The sequence below is a fragment of the Gopherus flavomarginatus genome, chromosome 2, assembly GCF_025201925.1.
Source record: "Gopherus flavomarginatus isolate rGopFla2 chromosome 2, rGopFla2.mat.asm, whole genome shotgun sequence".
Taxonomy (NCBI): Eukaryota; Metazoa; Chordata; order Testudines; family Testudinidae; genus Gopherus; species Gopherus flavomarginatus.
This window is the reverse complement of record NC_066618.1, coordinates 8,758,982-8,783,917: the sequence shown is the minus strand read 5'-3', so window position 1 is coordinate 8,783,917 and position 24,936 is coordinate 8,758,982. Positions and strand designations below refer to the sequence as shown.

At 38.9% G+C, this 24,936-nt stretch overlaps 2 protein-coding genes across 2 annotated transcripts in view; both read right to left on the bottom strand.

Moving 5' to 3' along the window:
* Positions 1-1,674: 1,674 nt before the first annotated feature.
* On the bottom strand, positions 1,675-11,897 carry LOC127045927 (meiosis-specific coiled-coil domain-containing protein MEIOC-like). The gene is made up of 5 exons (XM_050942815.1): positions 11,832-11,897; positions 10,938-11,034; positions 9,538-9,672; positions 9,228-9,408; positions 1,675-6,534 (listed from the first exon to the last, which is right to left on the bottom strand). The coding sequence occupies exons 1-5, from the start codon at positions 11,840-11,842 to the stop codon at positions 6,278-6,280; spliced, it is 681 nt and encodes a 226-aa protein (XP_050798772.1). The 5' UTR covers positions 11,843-11,897; the 3' UTR covers positions 1,675-6,277.
* Positions 11,898-12,230: 333 nt separating this feature from the next.
* The window catches only part of LOC127045933 (meiosis-specific coiled-coil domain-containing protein MEIOC-like), a 32,674-nt gene continuing 19,968 nt past the window's right edge, over positions 12,231-24,936 (bottom strand). Inside the window, exons 4-6 of the mRNA XM_050942828.1 lie at positions 16,967-17,068; positions 12,686-12,753; positions 12,231-12,321 (exon numbers count right to left, since the gene is read on the bottom strand). Of these exons, the coding sequence (XP_050798785.1) occupies positions 12,254-12,321; positions 12,686-12,753; positions 16,967-17,068 (238 nt within the window). The 3' untranslated portion in view covers positions 12,231-12,253. The remainder of the gene's footprint in view (positions 12,322-12,685; positions 12,754-16,966; positions 17,069-24,936) is intronic.

Genomic DNA, 24,936 nt, shown 5'->3' with positions numbered 1-24,936 from the left:
CAAAACATCACTTTGCAGATGCACTGTCGCAGGTGTCTTGAAGATGCCTATGGATATAAGGGAAGTGAGAGTGTCTCTCTGGGGGAGGAGGACCTGGGAGGTAGGCTTAACAGTCCTTGAAGAGGAACATGTAAGTAGTCATGCTTGGGGAGAAGGCTTATGCTTGACTTTGATTATCATTTTGAGTTGCCTGGGAAATAAAACCACACCATAGGAAGGGACAGATTTCGACATCCTACAACCTGCATGCACTGTTTGGAACAGACAGGGGAACCAACTGGTCACAGAGCACATTTTTCATACAAAAGGGGAGTTGACAAAACCTTCCACTTCAGGGGACAGAAAGGGATTAGATTGAATTAAAGATTTTATTTTAGTTACCAGAAAGGAGATAATGTGGAAGTTTTAGTTCCTGATCCTAAAATCTTCTTTGGGTGAGGATTGAGGTAATTTGGCACCACATTCCATGAGGGAAAAAAAAAAGTCTGAATTCTTCAATTGATTTTACATTGTTTGGATTTGCAACTGATAATATACTCTCAAAACGTGTCACACAAGCTATACAAAATAAGTTTTTATATATTGTATATAAAATGAAAGTAGAAAAGATCACACAGTCAATTAAATGAAACAGAAACATGTAATTTAATAGATCTAGAATATTCTACATAGTTTGCCTATATCCTCTTCTCTACCCTTTGAATACAATTGTCATCCTAGGCCTGAACCTAAAAAATGCACACAGACACATACCTGGGACTGTGCAGAGCTCCACCAACTTTGTGGGGCTCTGTGTGGGCTCAGGGGTCTGCCTGCACATATCTCACTGCAGGATAGGGTGACCAGACCTCCCAATAAAATCGTGATTGTCCTGATTTTGAGGAGATAGTCCCGCGTCCCGACCAGAGTATGGTCAGGACACCATTTGTCCTGATATTTTGTTTCCTGGTCTTTGGTGGCAATTCGGTGGAGAGTCCTTCAGTCGCAGACGGTCTTCGGTGGTATTTTGGCGGCAGGCGCTTCTGTCTTTGGCGGCAAGGTTTACTACCCGCTGCCGAAATACTGCCGAAGACCATCCGCGACTGAAGGGCTCTCTGCCGAATTGACACCGAACTCCTGGACAGGTGACTGTGAAAAAAAAGAAAAGTCCCCCCTGCAGCGGTCCCGATATTTTCCCCTTAACACCAGGTCACTCTACTGCAGGATCAGGGTCTTAGGTTGTCAGTTATTCAGTGAAGGCCTATGTCTTCCTGTGTTTGCAAAGCACTTAGCCCAATGGTCTGATCAGGACTGGGGCTTCTAAGTGCTAGCACAACAGAAATTGAAGTGTGATGTTTTGTGAAATAATGACAGCTAAGTTGTACATCTACTTATCCAACAAGATTGAATTCCCTTGCAGAAATCTCACTTGCACAGGGGGAAAAGAGGTGAAAGTTACTTAGGTTATTTACTAACACTTTCTCCTTTCATGTATTATCAGTTAGTAGTTTATTAATTCATTTAAGTTTTGATGTATAGAAAGATTCTGCACCTCATATGTGTGACCTCACATCTGGAAACTAGAATAATGGATATTCCTTATTAACACTGACCCATGTAAAATAAGTATTACCCATAGACATCTAATGTTCCCACCATCCCACATAAATTTACTGGAATAATACAATCAGTGACTTAAAATATGAAATACTTTAATTATTTGTAAAACTGTAAGTGTTGTCCAGAACATACAACAGGTCTTTTCAGTGAAGTACAAAAAAACCCCCAAACAAACAAGAAACACCGCATATATAGAAGAACAGCTAATAAGTAACATGAGTTGAACTGAATAAAACAATAGCTGTAACTATTTATTAGCCACGTACATACAACACAACTGATTATTTAAATAAGGAAACAATCACATACATTAAAAATGCTAGAAAATTACACTGGCCATGATTTCTTACAGGATTCTCATAAATCTGTGACTTTCATACATGTAATACAAACCTTAGCATCTCTTTCTACTGTACCTTTTTCTTAATATAATCTGTATGTAAGTGTACACAGCATGGTAGGTTACTTTACACAAGTGAACACAATCTAACCGCAAGGCTTCCTGGTGTTCCACATAAGGGAGTTGTCTAACAGAAAACAAAAAATGCACACCAAATTCACTAGCTAAGGTGCATCAACTTTCTAAAATAGCAAAGTATGTCCCAACAGAAATCTGTGTAGTATAAACAACCTTTTTTAAAGTTAAGTGTTACACAAGAGGTAGAAGTGATATTTTTGCAATGTTCATTAAATATCCAGTTATTTTACAGAATCACTGAAATAAGCCTAAATTGACTAATCATTAAGTATTAACGGACATCTTGCTTCTTTTAGTTAAATGTATACTTTCACTCATTTCTGTTGGGTCTACTAAGTGGATTAACTCACAATAGTCTTCTTCAGTAATATTTCACTAACACTGTAAAATTTGTTTTTAATTAAATGAGATTGATCAACATACATGTAAAAGATATACTTCAGACACCAAACAGTATATTAAAATATAGACATTATTAATCTTTGTATATCAGTCATAAAAATAAAAGTAAACTTACTTTCCCATATATATCGGAAATAGCCTAATTTTGTGGGAAAAAAACTATGTTCATTAAATTATTACTGTGCATAAACAAGTTTTAGAGCAGTTTTATTTTGTACAGTAAAAAAAGGAAAGCAACCTTTATCTGGAATTGATTTTTTTAAGTTGACAGTGGTCTATCCTCGCTCTCATTAGTTAGCGTTCATATATTATATGCAAACAATTTCCTTAATAAAGCTTATCTGGCAAATAAGCAGCAGGGGAATTATAGTTTCAATTTTCCAATTCTAAAAAAGTTGCTCAAAATTACGTTATTCCATACATTTTCAACTTCTAACAATGAAGGCTAAATAAGTACATTATAATGCACCTTTTTTTTGCACCTTTAATTGTAGTATTGCTAATAAAGAAAAATGACTCACCACTCTATAAAACTGACAGATTTGGTTGCACTATTAAAAAGTAAAAAACTAAAGAAAAAGAAAGTGCTTTTTAAAAGCAAATTGTAAAACAATTTATAATAAAAAAGTAACTTCATAGATATACAGTTTTTCCTTTTGTAATTATTTATAAGTTTCCACAAAACAGAAAAGTGCTGGTGATTGAGAAAGATAAAACTGCACAAGAAACGAATCAAGATCTTAACATGGTTAAGGCTGTATTTCTATCCAGGCAAATCAGGATAAAACAAGGTGCAAATTTCTCAAAAGCCTATTGATTTAACTCAGCCAAAGCATCTTACAGAAGGTACATTCCTCAGCTTTAAATGAAAGCAGACTATTCCTCCTAACTCCAAGATGTTACTATGTTCTAAAACTTTACAATAAGTTAGGGAAAACATATGTTTCTGGAGTTTCTTGGTACCTAATGTTCAACATGAACTGCAAAGCCTGTATATACAAAACGTTAAACAGTATAAGACTTTAGAACAGTAAACCCAACTGAAGTCAGTATCTCGCAAAACTATTGACTTCAATGGAAGCAGGACCACGAACAATGTCTGTATAGCCTTAATTTCAAATGCATTTACATTTAAAGACATATTTGAAAGGATTTTTGTTTTTATATGTCAATGATGTTAATTGTTGAAGTATTTCAAGAAATGGGCAGAAAAATTTTCATACTAAGATGACCATCAGATAGTTCGCATTTTAAGAATACAGGCAGATCAAGTCAAAAACAATTAAATGTGCACAAGTTGCATCTGCAGGCAACATAACTAAACTCTGTTATTAATACATTTGACTTGTGGCAACTCTCAACAGCTATGGTGCCTTATATGTTAAAGAGTCCATAACTGGACAATCAAATATTATTCAAGAAAAAAAACTAATACCATATGCTATGTTAGCTACAGTCAAATGTAGCTACATTTAACCCCTTTAAATGTATTATTAAATTGCAATAGAAAGCTGAAGTGAGCATACACAGTTACTTACCATTTTTGAAAAATAAAACTTTTAAAGGCACATTAACTATATTATGAACTGATTAAGATCACATTCCTTCACAGTAACTTACATACAAACAATACAATAAGGACCTAATATACCCAATACATTCAACACTACAGAACAATCCTGCAAGACTACAATTATTCTGTAAACAGAAATGCAAATCAAGTTCTGAAATCAATGCATTTCAAATTCTATTTCCTGTTAACATAGTAATCATAACTCAAAAACTTAACTTCCATCCACAATTCAAATACTGTAAACTCTGAAAATTTTTCAAACCACTAACTATAGTTTCACAAAAACACATCTGACCTTCAGATATTAGTGCAAACAGATTGTGCGCACACACACAGAAAATACACTCACACAGCACTAAAATAATTCTCTTCACTACCAATTTTTAGTTTTAGACTAAGGCTTAAAAATATCCGTTGAAACTGATTAAATTTTCTTTAGAAAAAGTGGAGCATACTTTTAATAAGATTCTGCCTTCTAATGATTTCTTTGTTTAATCAGTGGATAAAAATGAGGCTTTAGTGACTTCCTATTTTACAAAATGATGCACTCATCACCTCATTACCATTAACAATGGTACTACCACTGGTACTATATTGGTACTAAAAGAACTATAAAAGACTACAGATGTTCTAGAAACATTCACAGGTCCAAAATTACAGACTGTTTGGAATATTTAGCAAGTACATGTATATGCAAACAGAATTATATATTTATCAACAAAGTGTCGAATTCAACATCATAACATAATGAAACACAGATAAATCTACATTTTAAGTCTATGAACTTTTTCTCCTGCCCTCAACATAATTCTTTTTTAAAACAAGAACTGCTCTCCAAAGCCATTCATCAATATACTAACACCTAAGAACATACTCGGAAATTAGTACATTTTGAAAGACAATCTAACTTTAAGACACGATTGATAAAGCATTAAAATTCTCATAAGTAGTGTGATAAGATGAAAATATGAATTATTCATCGTTTTCTAATTCTCACTCTGTACATTCATATTGACACGTAACACTTCTGATTGTCTAAGCCACCGGATGAAGACTAGTAATAGCAGCTAAACATATGAAATCTTCTCATGCTAAAACAAATCAGTTAAACAGCTTTGGTAACCTAGTATAGTGAGCTTTGTGTAAATATCTTGCAAACATCCCTACCCCTCAAAAAACCCCTATATACTGTACTGTGTGTATATTTATATATAATATACGTAGTTCCTGAGTAAATCATTAAATCTGATTATTAGGAAGGTTTGGCAAAAGACCCAACTGTATATTATTAAAATAGAATTTTAAATAAACATTTAATCAAAATATTAAAATAAATATGGAATGTTTCTGAAAATTAAAGTACCATAAACATTAATTACCATGTAATTTTTCATTAAGTGCATACTTTGCTGTTTTTAACCATGAGGCATCAGTAAATCTAATTTCAAAATCTGAGTGACAATTTTATGTTAACTACCAATAAGTATTTTAATGCAATGTACTGCAACTCTAAAAATTCCTTAAATTAGTTCTTCATTTATTTATTATGTAAAAATTTTGTCACAAGGATTATACGAGGGAAACTTTTGGTTCAGATTAGTCCAGCTGGTTAACTTTTCATTGGCTGAACAAGCACGTCATGTAACTAACATTAAACTCTGATTTTTCCAGTCAGACTCTTGGTAATTAGCTGAAAGATTTGACACCCTGTCACAATAACAAAGCAGAAGTGTGGACTATTCAGTGTTGAGTGACAGTACAAACAATTACATTATTTAGCAATCATTCTGGCACTTAAAAGAATACATAATTGTGCAAAAACCCCAATAATTATGAAATATCCTTTAAAATGACATTTCTAAAGTATGCTAAATTTTATAATGAACAAATGGAGAAAAGAATCAAAATTAGCTTAGCCACTCAGATCATGGCTTGAGTCACAGCTGATACATAGCTTTGGCTAAGTGGTCAAGAAAATGGTCAGCTATTGCCCAGTTCCCCTTATTAATAAAATCTTTATCTTACTTAGAAGATACTGCAATACCAGCAATATTAAAACTGCAATAACACTATTACAAGAAATATTTGTCAACACCAGAATCACAGTAATAAAATTGCAGCACTGATCAGTAGAGTCATCCTTATTTTTTCTGATAACCTAGCAAAAAAGTTCTCCTTAGCCCAATGCAATTCACTTTCTTCCTTTTTCTTCCCCCCCTGCACAGTTATTCAGAAATCTGTATGGGTTCCTCGTGTTTTTCTTTTTTGCTTCCCTTGTCTTCAGGATCTGCACTATTTTTTTCTTGTGTGCTCGTGTTTCCTGGACAAAGCTCTTGCAATGCCCTTTCGACCTCCTCCTGTTTCACTGGAGTGCTTAAGGAGGTTTTTGGTAGAGTCATCTGCAGTGCACACCATAAAGCAGTACGAGCCTTGCGTGTGGAAACAGCTAACTCTTTAATGGCAGCTGCCAGAGCAAGAACATCTACAAAGACAAGAATATGCAACCACATCACACAGAACTAATATACAACCATGACATCTATTGATTAGACAAAAATCTCTTGAATTCAGCCAACACTTTGTATTATAGTAATGTAATTCCAAGAAATCTCCGGAAAGATTGCACCCTGTTATTAGAGAACCTTATTTCCAATATTTCCTTAGTTACATTCTAGGCTTTCCAATGCACTGAAGTTCTGAGATAAATTCAGACTCCAGAACACGGGTTGTTGGTAACAAATGGTGCTGAGGTACAAAGCAGGAGAAAAAGAGAACTTAGTCCTAACAATTTCCTTTCCTTCAAGATAGTGTGATAACTTACATGTTGTCATTCATTGAGTTCAGCCCATTCACAACAAAGGAATTATTGCACTCCGTAAAGGAGATTTAATCCCAAACCTGCAAGACCTATACCTACCCTTCCTGCTTGGTTCTGAAAAAGTAAATTGGAGCTTCACCTGACAGAGAGAGCCAATGCCTCACTCAGTGACTAAGTCCACCCTTCGTCCTTCAATCATAAGACAGACTAACACTTAAGAAATACACCCTGGATGCACTGGACTTGGCTAGTATTCACTACGAAATCTTTAGGGTTTCCAGCAAGCTAGCAATAAACTACTTTCAGCCTCACTGATCTGAAACCAAGATATTGGGCCGTACGCAATCTGGATTCAGCCAAGAACATGGAGCAAAAATTGTATTACTGGCACAGATAGATGTTCTCTTGATGTAGATGGATGGACGGCAGCCTTCCACTTTATCCTGGCTCTTTCTGCAACATTTAACATGGTCAATCACGATATACTGCTCTGTGAAAAACAGTGGTTTTCAAACCAACACCTCCCTCAGACCACACCACTTCCTGCAGCCCCCATTGGCCTGGAGCGGCGAACCGCAGCCAGTGGGAGCTGCGATCAGCCGAACCTGTGGACGCGGCAGGTAAACAAACTGGCCTGGCCCACCAGGGGCTTTCCCTGAACAAGCGGCGGCCCTAGTTTGAGAACCACTGATGTAAGATACTTATTCTTGGTGGATAATCATAACAAATCAAGAAATCATGAAGGAGAAAACAACTTGAAAGACTAACTCTTGTCTTGTCTCCTTGTAAGATCTAATATTCAGTTTGCCTGTATAGGATGAGCGTTCTTTCTTATTGCATCTGGACTAGTTGAAAGGAGATGAAAGATTTATAGTATGTATGGTCTTTCTGGAGAATATGTGTGGAGATAGACAAAGACTTGGTTCTACTTGAAATTCTCTGCCATTCTTGTTTGGGTTACAAAGATCACAATCATCACTAAGAAAGCAGCAAATTCTTGCTTGAAAATATAACCCACAGCTGAAGCCAAAGCTGCCTTTTAAATAGTGCACTACCCACGAAGGGTCTGGCTGGAAATGTGATTGGGGCTAGCATGAATAAAACTGCCAGAGATATTTGTCATTAAAAAGCCAATTCTTTTGTCCTTGTTTGGAATAAGTTCCTCCAAACAGGCAATTGCAGTGAAAATCTACAAGAATCTGTCTACTCGCTCAAATGTGGGTTTTTTTATGACATCTTTTCCAGTCTGTCTGACATCTTTAAGAGGAAAAAGTCCACAGGATTAGGATGGTCTTATTTTTCAACTGTGACTGTGGATTCCACTTTTGAGTCTGGACAAACGGACTTTTCCATGTAGAATTTATTTACTTTCAATTAACTGCCTAATACAACTTCTGTTCTTGGCAGTGAACTCCAACTCTGCAATACCAAGATTTGGGGGTAAAGCCTGTTCCTTTCATTGCTAGCGGGAAAGTACTAGCCCACAATATGCTTAACCTTAGGATACTTGGCTCCTATCTTACATTAAGAGTTATCCTCCTCCCTCTTTTATTTTTTTTTTTAACAAAGCAAAAACAAAGAACCCCAACTTTTCTTTTTCTTTCTTTATTTTTGTTGGGGGGGGGGAAAGGGGACTCCAAATTGGATAAATGGAATCCCAATTTAAGAGGTCTGGTTTTGATTCACCAGTGAACTTGATTCCTATCATCAAACATTCTTGCTTGCTATTCCTCGGCAGAATCTGCCAATTGTGCCAAATCTGCAGTGGTTTTGTGACAGACAAAACATCAATTAATGAGCAGTGTAAGACCAAGCAATTTTTCACTGTGTAAGCTTAAAAGAATGAAAGCCCACTCTCAATCACTATTAATGAAGAAGCTCCATTTGTTAAAATGAGTACAACCTGATTAAGGATGCTGGATTGCTTACTCGGCAGATATATTTGTTTGGTATCAATTCCCAGTCATAGGCTACCTTTTTACAGTGATAACCCTCATATCCCCTACCTCTTAAGTAACAGCATGCACTGAAACAAGTAGGAATTCATTCAGAGTCTTTAACAGAATCTGATTATTTAACATAATAAAGAGGACTTTTTTTTCCCCCTAGAAAATATCTTGTGACAAAAAGGGGTCTAAAAATAAATAACACAAAAGAGAGTAAAGTCTATGCAGAAATTACCTGATACAAGTGAGGGATTTTTCTCTTTTAAAGTCAAAGGCACACATATAACGTTTTTATTTAAGAGAGTAAGTCTACTGGTTCCCATTACAACATTTAAAATGTGTTACAAATTGAATTGAATACAAATTGAAAAAAACCATTTTTAGAACTGCAAAGCAATCAAAAGTATTTACCTTTTTCATTATTATAGCGAGGTGCTCCTTGTCTCTGTGGATTGGCAGCATTAACAATCTCATCTTTCCGTCTCGCTTGTGTAACATGAATGGCTTCTAAATGATGTTCCAGACTTTTGGATATATTCTTATGGACAGGAGTACTGCGAAGCCTTTCCATTTTTCCTATTAAGGTGAACACCTAACGAATATATTGCAAACACCAAATGATTATTTTTTTAAAATCCTCCACAAAATATAATAAACCCACAAACATATAACCTGATGTTACTAATCCCCGCAGAACATTCCACACTGTAAGTATGCTTACTCTAGCCTGTTCCCGTAACTGGTCCACAATCAAACGATCCACTCGTGAAGGGTTAGCAGGAAGTCGGGAAACAGGAGTGTTATTTGAGCTAGATACCCGCTTTCCTGGAAAGTTTCTTGCAAGATCAGCTTCAGTCTGAAGAGAAAACACACACTTTTAAAATATTTAGAATGGCATTTCATTCTATAGCCTAAGCTCTTCTATTTTTTCACTACTACATGGAGGCATAAGATGTGTCTGCTGTTCAAGTCTCTGGGGGCATTTAAAACAATAAGAAGTCATTATTGAATTTTAAACTGGCTGTAAAAATAAGAGTATTTCCAAAAATTCCAAGTACTACTTTAAAGCATAAATCTAGAATCAACAACTGTAACAAATAAAATTACCTTTAAAATGTTAACCAATCTTGGGTAGAGACCCAAGTAAATAGAAGGAACTTGCACAGTCCTTGGAAGGTTAAACTCTAGCTTTGTCACACCAAATTAGTGATGTGAATTCCCAACTGACTCCTGATAACACCTTGTTAAGGGCTCTCAGATAGTCAAATTCAGGAACTACTAGCAAGTGCATGAGATGTCCTCAATTGCTGCAGTGGTTGTGTTTGAAAACCCCAAGGATAATCCCAGGTTTAACATATTGGCTTTGAGAAGATACCAGCCCTGAAAAGTCATCCACATGGACATCAACCTCACCTATGATAATGGGCCTGGGCAAACCCCAACACAGGGCAGATAAAAATGGGACAAAGGAAAAGAATATATGTTTTAGAGTGACATCTCTCTTACATTTGAAGTCGGATATAAACAACCACCCTCTTGGCCATCCCTCAGTGCATGCTGAATTGAGTACTATCCAAAAATAGCTGGACTAATAAAGGCCCTGGCTTTATCAACCATCCAGGCTTTCGCTATCAAATCACATCAGCGGCCTCTTCCATGATCCATGGATGGTGTTAACTACTGGCTACCAAACTTGCACTGAACAACATGAACCAAAGAATAGGATCCATGCCACCAGATAACATAAGACCTTTGGCCAAAGAGGGCTTGATGGTACTTGGTTAAGCAACCATTGCTAATGGGTTTAATTTAATTCAAGAAAATTACTGCTGAACAAGTGGTCCTCTCCTGTACGGCTGGAAAATGAAAGGTGAACCTCAGTCTCATGCACAATTGTACGACATTCACACTGCTTGGTATCTTCTTATAATTATGAATACTCAAAATAGAGTGTTCAGACGGGGCTCAAAATATTTCGAGTAGAATGAAAGTCACAACATTTAAAAAAGGCAGCAAGCCTGGCTCCTTTTCTCCAGTAAGATGCAGGAATTTCTACTCTACCTAGCTGTTCTTTTATAATCACGATCCTACATACAAGTCTATTATGATATATATTATTACCTTTTTCCTCTCCTTCTCCAGAGCTCTCCACTGTTCGTAACACTCCTCCAATCGAATATGAAGCTCATTAGCAGGTCCACTGCGATTTCTTGGAGGCCTATACTTGTTAAAAGGAGTTGGAAAGGCAAAGTATGGTGCACTTAATTCCTCACAAAATAGGTCATTAATGAAGGGATTCAAATGGTTAAAATCGTCATAGTGAAAAAGATCAACAAGTTCTGAGAATGGAATTGGTGATGGAGGAAAAGCAAAATTGTTTGCTGATGGAAATGGATGGAGATTAAATGGAGCAAAATTGGGATTTTGCTTAAAATCAGACATTAATGGGAAAGAAGGAAGAAAAGAAGGATTGATGAAATCTGACATGTTGCCACCATTCTGTTCTTGCTTCTTTCGGAACACGCTGAACTGTTGCTGATTTTGTCCTGCATACCCAGGATGGGGTATCCAATTCCTTCTACCTCTTCTTTCATCTTTATTACAGTTATCTTGGTTTTGCTTTTTGCGAAACCTATGATACTTTTCAGACTCATCACTTGCAGAATTCTGCTGTGTTAACCAGTTGTGTGACAAATTAATGGGTATTTTACGATACTGACCTTTATTAGTCAATGAATCATGCTGGGAATGTCCAATAGGTTTAATTTGTTTCTGATTTTCTACAAAGAAATTTGAAACCCCTAAGTTACTAGAAACACTATTTGAGATTTGTAACCTTCCATCTTTCCTTGAATAGGGTACTGGTGACAACTGCGAGTAATAAGAGGGCTGGGTTACAGACTGATGTGTGGGAGATCCACTGGACATAGTTGAAACCCCTGAAGAGGACTGTGGGCTTGTTACTACTTGGTTTTGCTTCCTATATGCAATATCAGGTGTAGATGTGGAACTTACGATTTTACCATCCAGCCATGTATGTCCACGGTAAGGTGAATGAAAATTTCTATTTTGTAAAGCAGTTTTTACCGATAAATGATATTCAGAAGGTTTATGAGAACATTCTTTAGCATTAACATGGCTCTTACATTCAGTGTTATTACAGGTTTCCCCCAAATTGAAGCTTTTATGGCCATTTTGCATGTGAGTTTCCTGTGGGTTTCTATTTGTTCCTCCAGGAAAACTATTTTCTTTAGCAAATGGTTGATTGAAAAAATATAGCGATGGGTGAATAGATGGCTGTGATTTATGAGAAGCTGTAAAATCTTCATATCTTTTAGAAAACAAATGGTTGTCCTGGAATACTTTGCTCCACGTGCCATTAGCAGGTGGACTACATAGATCATTGGAATACTTTGCTTGTTCTTGTTTGTCATTTTTCATAAGCTTTCCTCTTGCTCTGTCAGTTTCCCAATACTCTTTCTGAATACCAGTGCCATCTTTAATTCTGCATTGAGAAGAAAAATTACTAAAATCAGAACAGTTCTTTTCACAGTCTCCATTTAATTTCATCTTATCATAATTGCACACATGCTGCTTAAATTGTACATTCTGAAATGCTAATCCTTCTTGCTGAATTATGGCATTATTTTCAAAAGCAGAATTTTCAGGATAAATGTTCAAGATATCATCAGATGGCTGAGTATAAGGGTCAGAAGGAGAAAGCCAAGACTCTATAAGTTGAAGGTCTTCAAATCCTCTGTGTAAAGTCTTCACATCAGGTGACTTTTGCAAGTGTCCTTGGTAACAGCTCTGTGTACCAATCAGGTTTGGAAAATCTTTACTTTGTAAAGGGTGCTTAGAAGACAGACCTGAGAAGTCACCATTGTTTCCAATATCAGATGCCCACATAGGGGGAAACAATCTCGACAGAGAATTCCTGTAACAAATAGAATTGCACTTTTAGGAATGACCAAACACATTTATGTTATATTATAGCTTTGTTCAGAGTTTAGTGTTTTTTCAAAATGCAAAGCTACTACTAAGACCTTTGCTAAAGACATAAATTTCAAGCAGTTTTGTCACAGAAATTAGTGATAAAAACTACTAGTGTACTAGACTGTTGGCAGCCTATAATTATTTCCTAAAGTCTATTTTTATTGTTTTTTCTAGTCTACTTTTAACGTGTCACATTATGGTGCTTCAATCACTACTATTTGCCCTTCATAATCTTCAGAGACTTAATTATTTATTCTTTAAGAGTTTCTGTACTGACATTTGAACTTATATAGCACTTTTCATAGAAAGATTCCATAGTATTCTAAAACAAAATTAAGCCTCACAACACCTCCGCAAAGTTGATTCCATGTTCTGCAGTAATTCTTATTTCTTTAATTACATTTTCCTTGTTCAATAAAAGTATGTTTTTGCCCCCAGCAAGAAAACATTTAAATCACTTGCTATAAGGTTTTCTAATCGTTGTTTTAAATACACATATCATCCTGCTCAATGTTTAACAATATTCGTAAGCCATCAAATACATCCTGTAATAGTTGAAAATGTCTGAAGGCCTCCCCTCTTAGCATGCTTCTGTGACAACTAATTATGTTTTAAGATAGGGAGAGTAAGAATTCAAGAGAAATAATGTATTAACAAATCGCTATCTTGCTTTTTTTCCCCAAATACTATCTATCTAAGAGAAGTCAATAAAGTCACTGTTATCTATATAGTCTCCACCATTCTAATTTTTGCAGGGAGGAGGGGGAACTCAGATCCTCCTTGTGGAATTTCCCCACCAAATGTTTGGGTGCAAGAAAGAGTGCAACCCAAACAGGAGGCTACAGGGCCTGCCAACAAATCCTACCAATTCCAAAAAATTCACATGCTCTCTATGTTTGCACTGGTTCTGGGTCTCTAGTTCTTCCCCAAGCCAACTGCCACACAGTTCCAATGGAGCTATGCCGTCAGGTCTGATCAACATTGTTCCCTAAGACCCCCAGTGCAGCAGAGATCTGAGGAAGTGTAATATAGCACTATACTATTACATTTCTGTGAGAAGTTCTTTTGGGTACCAGAAGGAAGTTGAGTAATGGAGAAAAGCTGCAACAATGTAGTTATCCTACTCTTGGGGCATTCACTTCACCCACCACATGGAGAGGTGTCTGGCACGAAGAGAGTGGGGGCAGAATTTCCCCTCCCAGCATATATTTGTTAGAAATGATCAGGCATGGTAAAAATAGGAAGTACATGCCTTAAAAGTATAAATTTAACTCAAGCTATTTGGTATCAAAAGACACAGAAAAGCCTTTCAAATTTTCTGCATAAACTCTCAGATAGTGGCTCATTGATGGTTCTCTTCTTTGTATCAGCAACTCCGGACACGCTCAGTACACCTAATACTCTGTTGTTATGATAATTACCCAAAAGATGGCATGTAATAAATCATCAGAAAACTTAAAACTCATTAATCATTAATATTCTTGCATAATGTATGCACAGTTTGTGTACAAAGAATTCATATGTGCTAGAATTATGTTCTTAAAATGAGTTTGACAAGCAAGGCATAAGCCCAGTCTGCCTTAGACAAAGGAATGTGTATTTGCATGTCTGACCAGCCTGGTTGTCAGGCAGAGATAATGAAGGCACATTTACATGCAAGATCAACAAAGTCATCTTTCCCCACTTGCTGTCCTGATGACCAATCTCCATGGAGGATGGAAACTGCATCTCCATGAAGTCTTCCTGTCTCTTGAGCAGGGCCAATGAACTTTGGGAAGATATAGGGAGAGAGAAAAAGCCATTTTGGCACCATCACTTGAGGAGCTAAAGGGGTCAGAGATCACAGAATGTTGGATCCTTCAACCAAAGCGGTTGAAGTCCTTGGGTAGTAAGTATAGGTGATAAACCTGCTGAGGAAACTATTATAACTTGCAGAAATTAAGTTTTAATCTTAAAATTATATTTGTACTTGTTTGTTTGTAACCCTTTCTTTATTGCTTATACTTGGTATCACTTAAAACTATGGCCTTTCGTTTAATAAACTTGTTTTCACAATAAACCAGTTCAGTGTTTTGATTAAAACAGAGGGTTTGTGAAACCCCAGTTAAATTGATGAGCTGTTTTCTATGTCTTTTAAGAAGCAGTGAACTTAACTTCTGGGAGTGTTCCAGGAAATTTGGGACTGTGGGGGCAGGGAGTGTGTTGGGGTCACCCTGCGAAAAAGTAATTTGGCAACGGAAACCAGGATGTGACCTACATGCTTGTACGCTGGCTGTTGGTGTCACGCTTGTGAGTCACAGCAGCATAGCATTTAAGGCACCCAGTGTTACAGGGCACATGGTAACACAACTCCTTACTGGTCTGAGGTGCACCCTAAAGCATCACAAACTCTCTTTTTCAGTACCCAAAACATAGGCTCTTCTTGATGACAATAAAAATGACGGCTCTTATCACTATACATTATCAATATATCATTGCTTCTCTTTATAAAGGAAGACGCTCCAAAATTCACGACAGTAAGAAAAGGCAGTATCTCCTTTGCTGGCATATTCCCACAACTTTAAGGACATTGTCTTTTGAATAAGCATCTCATCAGTTTAGCACTCAAAGTGCCATGTTATTTTCTTCTGTTACATACAAATAAATATCTTTTGCATTTGGAAAACAACAATGGTAGAAATTTAACTTTTATGTTACTACAATATGATTTGTATTGATCCCACTAGCAAACTTCATCAAAGTATTATTTAGTCAGGACCCAAAAGTATGCTAGGCACCTTGCAGAACATAAATCTGGTCCCCACTCCCAAATAGTTTACAGTCTAAAAAGACAAGACAGATGGGTGATGTGGGAAGTGATACAACACTAATGTTTTATTTCTGATGTTATCCTTTTAAGTTTATTAAAGAAAAAAATACTGATTTGCAGGACTGGCTACTATTTGGGTTATTTTGTGTTTTCTTAGATATTATCATTCACAAATCCTGGAAATATATAAACAACTCAAAACATGTATTTGTATGTCTAGATATTATAAAAATCTTAGGATTTTATACTGATTGATCATTGCAGCTAAATCATTTTGAGTAACTGGCCTCCAACTGAAGAATTCTGCCATAGCATTTGGTACGATGCCTTTTCTACTCAACTAAAACAAATGCGGAAAGTAGTATAATGTTTTTTTTTAATAGCCTTGTGCATATATAGTGTGGAAGAAAACGCAGTCTTCACTCTTGGGTTGTTTGCAACATCAGAGACAGTTTATTCTCAAGCAATTGCAAGGTGGAGTGCGCGCATGGACAGGAGGTCTCTGCCAGATAAACAATTAGGGCAAGCATTTATATCTTTTGTTGAATATAATAATGATCAACAGCTACATCTTGTTTATACATATTCCTTCCTGATATCTTACTTTTCTCAATAGTTCCTGCTGCAGTCTGTGTTCCATTCTTATCTAACACAAGGTCAAACAGCATCTCTTACAGTTTTCCCCACTCGCCCAGGCCCTCCCTTAAAGTCTCGCGTTATTAGAATTAGAGTTAGCTTGACTCTTGCTCTGTTCAGTTGAAAACTAAGATATCTGCGTCCAAATTCCCTTTATCCCTTTTTCCACTTCTACAATAGTTAAAACTTCTATAAAACCTTCCACATTTGTCTTAGTTGAGTGAAAAAGGCTGTCTATGCTACTGCAAAATTCTTCATTTGGAGGCCAGTTACTCAAAACGATTTAGCTGCAACGCTCAATCAATTCAAAATCCTAAGATTTTTATAGTATCTAGAAATACAAATATATTTCAAAATGTTCTGAATTATTAGCTATCTCTACCTTCAGCTATATCCACAGTCATACCTCCATTAATCCTCTTAATAAAACTAAAGAACCTAAGACATCAGTTTCTCTTTCCAGTTGCCATCTGCTGGTAGAAGGATGAACAGAAGACTGCCTTTCTACGTTAGTTTATTCCAAATAAGTACTAGTAACAGATGTTTCAAATTTAATTTGATGATAGCTTATTTAAATGATATCTTAAAACTCAATACTATGTCAGACAACACATAAGCTGTCTTTTCAAATGTCTACTGTTACGTAAAATAAATAAAACTTTAAAATGTAAGACATACAACAGCATGCAAGTTTTCAGTATAAACTTACCAATCTGTAACTGGTTCTGGCTTGTTTGGCTCCTCTAGGATGCTTGACACTAACCCAAACATATCTGGGCCATTGCCAGAGTAAGACAGATTTATCTGTGCCCTGAAAAATAAAACCCAGACAGATATGATCCTATTTTTAGCAGAAAAAACAACCAATAAAGAGAAAACACACAAAAGTTTACCTTCTGATTTCTTTAACAGTAACATATTATAAATATAGGAGGGGGAGAAAAGGAAGCTTCCTCACCCGCCAAGAATTAATGCAATAATGTTCCTTGCAGATGAGAAGCTAAGTATTATTTTCTATTATATCTTTGACAGTAAACACATATTTGAATAACTAGCATGTGTTAAAGCACCAGGATCCTGGCCCCCGTGTGTAGATTTCAGCCTTGATGCATGAAGCATTGTTTTTGGTTTCTAGAATGTTTCCAGGGCAGTGGGAAGGAGAGAAGATGGATGGATGGGATGTCATCTGCCTCCTTGTCACCTTTTCCTCCCTCTTCCCAAGAACAGCCTTCTATGGAGATAAGATGGGTGGGGACTGGGCAGACATGAAGTGAGTTGCAACACTCCTGTGAAGAGTGGGAAGAACAACACCCAACATCTTCCAACCAGCTCCATGAAAATTACTACAAAAGGATACATAGGGATTGTGATACTGGATTAACCTAAAGTCAGTCTAATCCAGAATCTTGTCTCTGACAGTGGCCAGGACCAAATACAACAAGATGTAATAACCCTACTGTAATCTGTGCCCCTGCATTCCCAACTTTAGGTCTGCTCGTGATTTATAATAGTCCGAGATTGGTTTAATGTCTGTTCCACCAATTTTTAACCTAATTATAACTGTGGATATTTTTGATATCTATGTTAAGTATCCAATCCCTTTTTTAATCTTATTAAATTCTTGCCTCAACAACTTTCTGTAGTAGCAACTTCCACAGCTTAATTACACATTGTGGGAAATATTTCTTTTTACCTGTTCTGAATTTCCTACCTTTCAATTTAATTGAAAACCTTGTTTTTCTGTTAGAAGACTAGAAGAACACAAGTTTCCTATCTACCTTCACTACTGAATGCATTATTTTACATACTTTTATCATGACCCCTTTTATATATCTTCTTTCTAAAGGTAAACAATCCCAATTTTCTCAAACTCTTTATATGAGATTTTTGCAATGTCCTTGATCATTCTTGTCACCCTTCTCTGACCCCCCTCTAGGTCTGCAATATCTTTTTGGAGAAGAGGTGACCAGTGCTGCATCCAGTATTCCACACGAAGCCAGACCACTGATTTATATAAAGACATTATAATACCCTCTGTATTATTCACTATCTCGTTTCTTAAGCAATCTAATATCGTTTGCTTTTTTGATCACAGCTGCACACTGAGCAGAGGTCTTCATTGAAACATTTACTCTGATGCCCACATTCCTTTCTTGATTCGATACCATTAACTCAGAACATTGTAACACATATCATTAGTTAAAATTTTACCTCCCATTTGTATTTACCAACACTGAATTTCATTTGTCATCATGTTGCCCATTCACCTAGCTTGTTTTGGTCTCTCTAAAAGTTCCTCACAGTCTTCTCTGGTCCAGACTAACCTAAGTAATTGTGCCATCTGCAAATTTTGCTACTTCACTGCTTACCCCCCTTTACAGATCATGAATATATTAAACAAAAAGGAACCTAGTATGGAACCTTGAGGCATCATACTGTTTGTATTTTGACATGATGAAAACTGGCCACTTAATCCTAAACCTGGCTACACCTAAAATTTAGGTTAACCAAATTATGTTGCTTAGAGGTCTGAAAAAGTCACACTCCTGAAAAACATAATTAAGCTGACTTAAGCCCTACTATAGACACCAACTAGGTCAAAAGAAGAATTCTTCTGTCAACCTAGCTACCACCTCTCAAGGGAGTGGATTTAAAAAAAAAAACCTTTCCATCACTGTAGCAAGTATCTACACCACAGCAGTGCAGGTGCAGCTGTAATACTTGCAATGTAGACATAATCCTTTGCTTCCTAGCTACTAGTCAGATTTTGATCCATAACAATACTTTGCCTCTCAATCCATGACAACTTAGTTTCTTTATTGAGGGACCTGGTCAAAGGCCTTTTTGGTAGTCCAGATAAACATCAACTGGTTCTCCTTTATCCATTATCTCATTGACATGTTCAAAGAATTTTAACAAGGAGTCCCTGTGGCACCTTAGAGACAAACAAATTTATTTGGGCATAAGCTTTCGTGGGCTAGAACCCACTTCATCAGATGCATGGAGTGAAAAATACAGTAAGCAGTGTATATATATTACAGCACATGAAAAGATGGGAGTTGCTTTACCAAGTGGGGGGTCAATGCTAATGAGACCAATGCAATCAAGGTGGACGTTGCCCATTTCCAACGGTTGACAAGAAAGTGCGAGTAGTAGCAGAGGGAAAATTACTTTTTGTAGTGACCCATCCACTCCCAGTCTTTATTCAGGCCTAATTTGATGGTGTCCAGTTTGCAAATTAATTCCAGTTCTGCAGTTTCTCATTGAGGTCTGTTCTTAAAGTTTTTTTTGTTAAGGTTTTTGACACAGTCCCACAGGATATTCTTATAAGAAAACTAGGGAAATGATTAAATTGCTATAAAGTGGGTAAAACACTGGTTGAAAGACCATACTCAAAGAGTAGTTATCAATGGTTCTGTGTCAAACTAAGGGATGTATCTAGTGCCTGCAGAGGTCTATCCTGAGTCTGCTGCTACTCAATATTTTCGTTAATGACTTGGACTGTAGAGTGAAGAGTATGCTTATAAAATCTGAAAATGTCACCAAGCTGGGAGGGATTGCTAACACTTTGGAAGGCAGGATTAGAATTCAAAACAACACTGACAAATTGAAGAATTGGTCTGGAATCAGTAAGATGAAATCCAAGTGCAAAGTACTATACTTGAGAAGAAAAAGAGCAACACCACCTACAAAACGGGAAATCACTGGCTATGCAGTACTACAGCTGAAAAGGATCTGGGGGTTACAAAGGACCACAAATTGAATATGAGTCAATAACATGATGCAGTTGATAAAAAGGCTAATATTCTTGAGTTGTATAAAAGACATTGTAGGTAATTGTTCCACTCTACTCAGCATTGGTGAGGCCTCAGATGGCGTACTGTGTCCAGTTTGGGGCACCACACTTTAAGAAAGATGTGGACAAATTGGAGAGAGTCCAGAGGAGAGCAACAAAAATGATAAGAAGTTTAGAAAACCTGATCTATGAGGAAAGGTTAAAAAAACTTGGCATGTTTAGTCTCAAGAAAAGTAAACTGACAGGAAGGTCTAATAACAGTCTTCAAATACATTGAGGGCTGTTATAAAGAGGGCAGTGATCAACTGTTCTCCATGTGTTGTAAGCAAGACACGAGAAGTAATTCTTTACTCTACTCCTGGCTAATAATGGCCTCAACTGGAGTACTGTGTCCAGTTCTGGGTGCCACATTTCAGGAAAGATATGACAAATTGGAGAAAGTCCAGGGAAGAAAAAAAGGTCTAGCAAACATGCGTATGAGGGAAGATTGAAAAAAAATGGGCTTAGTTTGGAGAAGAGAAGACTGATGGGGGACATCATAGTTTTCAAAAAAAGGTTGTTGCAAGGGGGGTGAAAAATTGTTCTCGTGAACCTCTGAGGATAGGAGAAGGAGCAATGGGCTTAAACTGCAACAAGGAAGGTTTAGGTTGGACATTAGGAAAAACTTCCTGTCAGGGTGGTTAACCTTGGAACAAATTAGCTAGAGAGGTTGTGGACTCTCCATCACCGGAGGTTTTTAAGAACAGGTTACACCAGAGGTGGGCAAACTATGGCCCCCAGGCCAAATCTGTCCCACAGGACCCTCCTCTGCCTGGCCTCTGAGCTCCCGGCCAAGGAAGCTAGCCCCCAGCCCCTCCCTTGCAGTTCCTCCACCCCCGCAGCCTCAGCTTGCTCCACTGCCGGCACAATGCTCTGAGCGGCAGGGCTGTGAGCTTCTGGGGCAGTGCAGCTACAGAGCCCGGCCTGACCCAGTGCTTCATGCTGCACAGTGCCAACGGCGTGGCTTGCTCCTGCGAAGCGGTGTGGCTATAGCGCCGCTAGCCATCGGTGCTTCAAGCAGCGCGGTAAAGGGGGCAGGCAGCAGGGCTTTGGATAGAGGGCAAGTGAGTTTGGGGGGGTGGATAGAGTTTGGGGCGGTCAAAGGGTGGGGAACAGGGGGTTGAATGGGGGCAGCAGTCCCAGGGAGGGCAGTCAGGAATGAGGAGAAGGGGTTGGATGGGCTGGCAGGGGGCAGTCAGGGGCAAGGGTTCCTGGGGCTGCCAGGGGACAGAGAGAAGGGGTGATTGGATGGGGCAGGAGTCCCATGGAGGTCATCAGGAATGACAGGAGAGGTTGGATGGGGTGGCAGGGGGCAGTCAGGGGCAGGGGGTCCGGGGTGGTCAGGTGACAGGGAGCGAGGGTGATGCTGGATGGGGCAGGAGTCCAGGGGGGTGGGGTGGATGGGAGCCAGGCCACAACCCCTCCCCTAGCCCACCCCGGGTTAGACAAACACCTGTCAGGAATGGTCTGTTATGTAGTCCTGACTTTAGTGGAGGGGACTGGACTAGATGACCTATTGAGGTCCCTTTCAGTCCTACACTTCTGTGATTCTTCCCAATAGTCTCACCAGTGAAGATTGATTAAAAAAAAATAAATTTAACTTCTCAGCAATGCCTTTATCTTCCTTAATCTCTCTCTTTAACCCCTTGAGTGGCATCATCTGGAGTTCTTCACTCCCCACACAAGACAACTCTTCGAAACACCTGAGGAACAAAGACTAAACTGGGGGAAGTGTTGGACCCAGGCTAAAGGAATTTCTAGCCTGTGAATAAAAGACCTGGGGATTCCAAGCTGTAAAGCAAGTGCAGCTTGCCCCTTAAAAATCTGCAGCCTGCTTGTATCATTTCGCTGGGTGAGAATCTGCTAATTCATATCCAATCTATCTAGTACTGTATATACTCAATCATAAGCCAGTTTGTTTATAAGCCGACCCCCCTCAAGAAGGATAAGTAAAAATGGAACCCGTTCATAAGCTGACCCTATAATTCAGGGGTCAGCAAACTTTGGCTTCTGGGCCATCAGGATAAGCCCCTGGTGGGCTGAGATGATTTGTTTACCTTGAGCGTCTGCAGGCATGGAAGTAAAGCTAAGTAAACAAAGTGTCCTGCGCACCAGCTGCTTACCCTGATGGGCCGGGACAGCAACTGGTGGGGAAATGTTTTGGGGGCAAGAAGCTGGGGTCAGGGGAGTAATCCCTGTGACCACCCTCCACATGACCCCACCCCTAGCCCAGGACTCCCACACTCTCCTCATCCCATCCCTTCCCACCTTATCTGGGGAGGGCTAGGGGAGGATGTCTCTGACCTGGCTGGAGCTGCTCCAGCAGGCTGGACAATGCGGCCGGAGCTTGCTCCGATGGGCCTGTCATAACATTTTTCCCAGATCTGGACCTTAGCGTCCAAGATATGGGTGTTAGCATGAAAACCTCCAAGCTTAGTTACCAGCTTGGACCTGGTAAAGCTGCCACCAGCCAGGAATTATACAGTGCCTAGCTCACTGTGGTCTCCCCAAAACCTCCCTTGGGGGACCCCCGACTCAGATTCCTTGAGTCTCACAACAAAGGGGAATAAACCATTTCCCTTCCCCGTCCTCCCCTCCAGGAGTTCCCTCCCTGGGTTCCTGGAGAGATATACAGAAGCAAGCTCCGTGAATCTAAACAGAGGGACTCCACCCTCCCTGTTTCCAATCCTGGAAAACAGAAGTACCGAGAGCTAATCTCTCTTCCCCCCCTCACCCAGACGGTATGCAAAGTCAGGCTTAGTAAATCTAACACAAAGATTTTCCCTCTGACTTCTTCCTCCCACCAATTCCCTGGTGAGCTGCAGACTCAATTCCCTGGAGTCCCCACTAAAGAAAAACTCCAACAGGTCTTAAAAAGAAAGCTTTATATAAAAAGAAAGAAAAGGACATAAAAATGGTCTCTCTGTCTTAAGGTGACAAATACAGGGTAATTTGCTTAAAAGAAAAAAAAATGAATAAACAGCCTTATCCAAAATGAATACAATTTAACACATTCCAGCAACTATACACATGTAAATACAAAAGAAAACAATATAAACCTTATTGTCTTACTATCTTTGTACTTACAACTTGGAAACAGAAGATTAGAAAGCTGGAGATAGAAAAATCACTCTCATAGCCGAGAGGGTCAGACCCAAGACAAAGAACAAAGAATTCACACCCAAAACTTCCCTCCACCCAGATTTGAAAAAGTCTTGTTTCCTGATTGGTCCTCTGGTCAGGTGTTTCAGGTTACTCCTTTCCAGGTGAAAGAGACATTAACCCTTAGCTATCTGTTTATGACACGCCCCCCAAATTGCAGACAGTGGGGAACCTAACTGGCGGCGATTTCCTCCTAGAACTTTAAAATAAACAGATTACTACAACACATGCACCTTTACATATACCACTAAGTATATAACTAACAGACTTGTACATTTTAAGAACATTTTTTAACTACTGGGTTCTGGGAAACTCTCACGGGAGAGAGCATCAGCTACTTTGTTAGAAGCTCCTGAGATGTGCTGAATTTCAAAATCAAAATCTTGGAGAGCTTAACTCCAACGAAGAAGTTTCTTGTTGTTCCCCTTGGCAGTATGAAGCCACTTTAGCGCAGCATGGTCAGTTTGTAGCTGGAACCGCCGTCCCGAAACATATGGGCGTAGCTTTTCCAGGGCATACACAATGGCATAGCATTCCTTTTCACTGACTGACCAGCGACTTTCCCTTTCAGACAGTTTTTTGCTGAGAAACACGACAGGATGGAAGTTGTGATCCTGCATGAGAACTGCTCCTATACCACGCTTAGATGCATCCGTGGTTACTAGGAATGGCTTGTGAAAGTCCGGGGCCCTGAGCACAGGGTCAGACATGAGCGTTGCCTTAAGTTAGGTAAAGGCCTTTTGACACTTATTAGTCCACTTAACTGCATTTGGCTGGGTCTTTTTGGTTAGGTCGGTCAGGGGGGCAGCGATTTGGCTGTAGTGTGGTACAAATCACCTGTAGTACCCGGCCAAGCCTAAGAAGGATTGGACCTGTTTCTTTGACCTTGGGACAGGCCACTTTTGGATAGCATCCACCTTGGCCTGTAGGGGGTTTATGGTTCCTCGACCCACCTGGTGAGAGGGTCAGACCCAAGACAAAGAACAAAGAACTCACACCCAAAACTTCCCTCCACCCAGATTTGAAAAAGTCTTGTTTTCTGATTGGTCCTCTGGTCAGGTGTTTCAGGTTACCTCTTTCCAGGTGAAAGAGACATTAACCCTTAGCTATCTGTTTATGACAGGGCCAGACTGGGTGGCGCGGCTGCAGCATGTTCCAGTGGGCAGGTGGCGTGGCCACAGCCTGCTCTGGGGGGTGGGGCCGAGCAGCACAGCTTCAGCCTGCCAGCCACAGGGCTGCAGCTGCTTCAGAGGCAGAGGGGAGAGCAGCGTGGCCAGAAGCAGAGAGCCTCTGGCCCTGCCTCTTCCCTTCTGGCTCTGCTGCCTCTTCTTGCTCCCTCTGTTGGGGGGAGGGGCTGTGTCCCACCTTTCCCTCTCTATACTCATTCATAAGCTGACCCCCTACTCTGGTGCTTCTCTTTTTTACTAAAAAATTCAGCTTATGAATGAGTATTTACAATCTATTAAGATTAGTTTGTGTTTTTTATTTATTTGCTAGGTAATCTGCTTTAATCTGTTAGCTATCACTTAAAATCTATCTTCTGCAGTTAATAAATTTGTTTTTGTTTTAATCTAAACCGGTGAGCTTTGACTGGAGTGCTTGGGGGAAAATCTCTGCTTAGTTACCACAAGTGTGCATTGTTCTCTTCACATTGAGGGAGAGGCAGACCAGGTATTAAACCC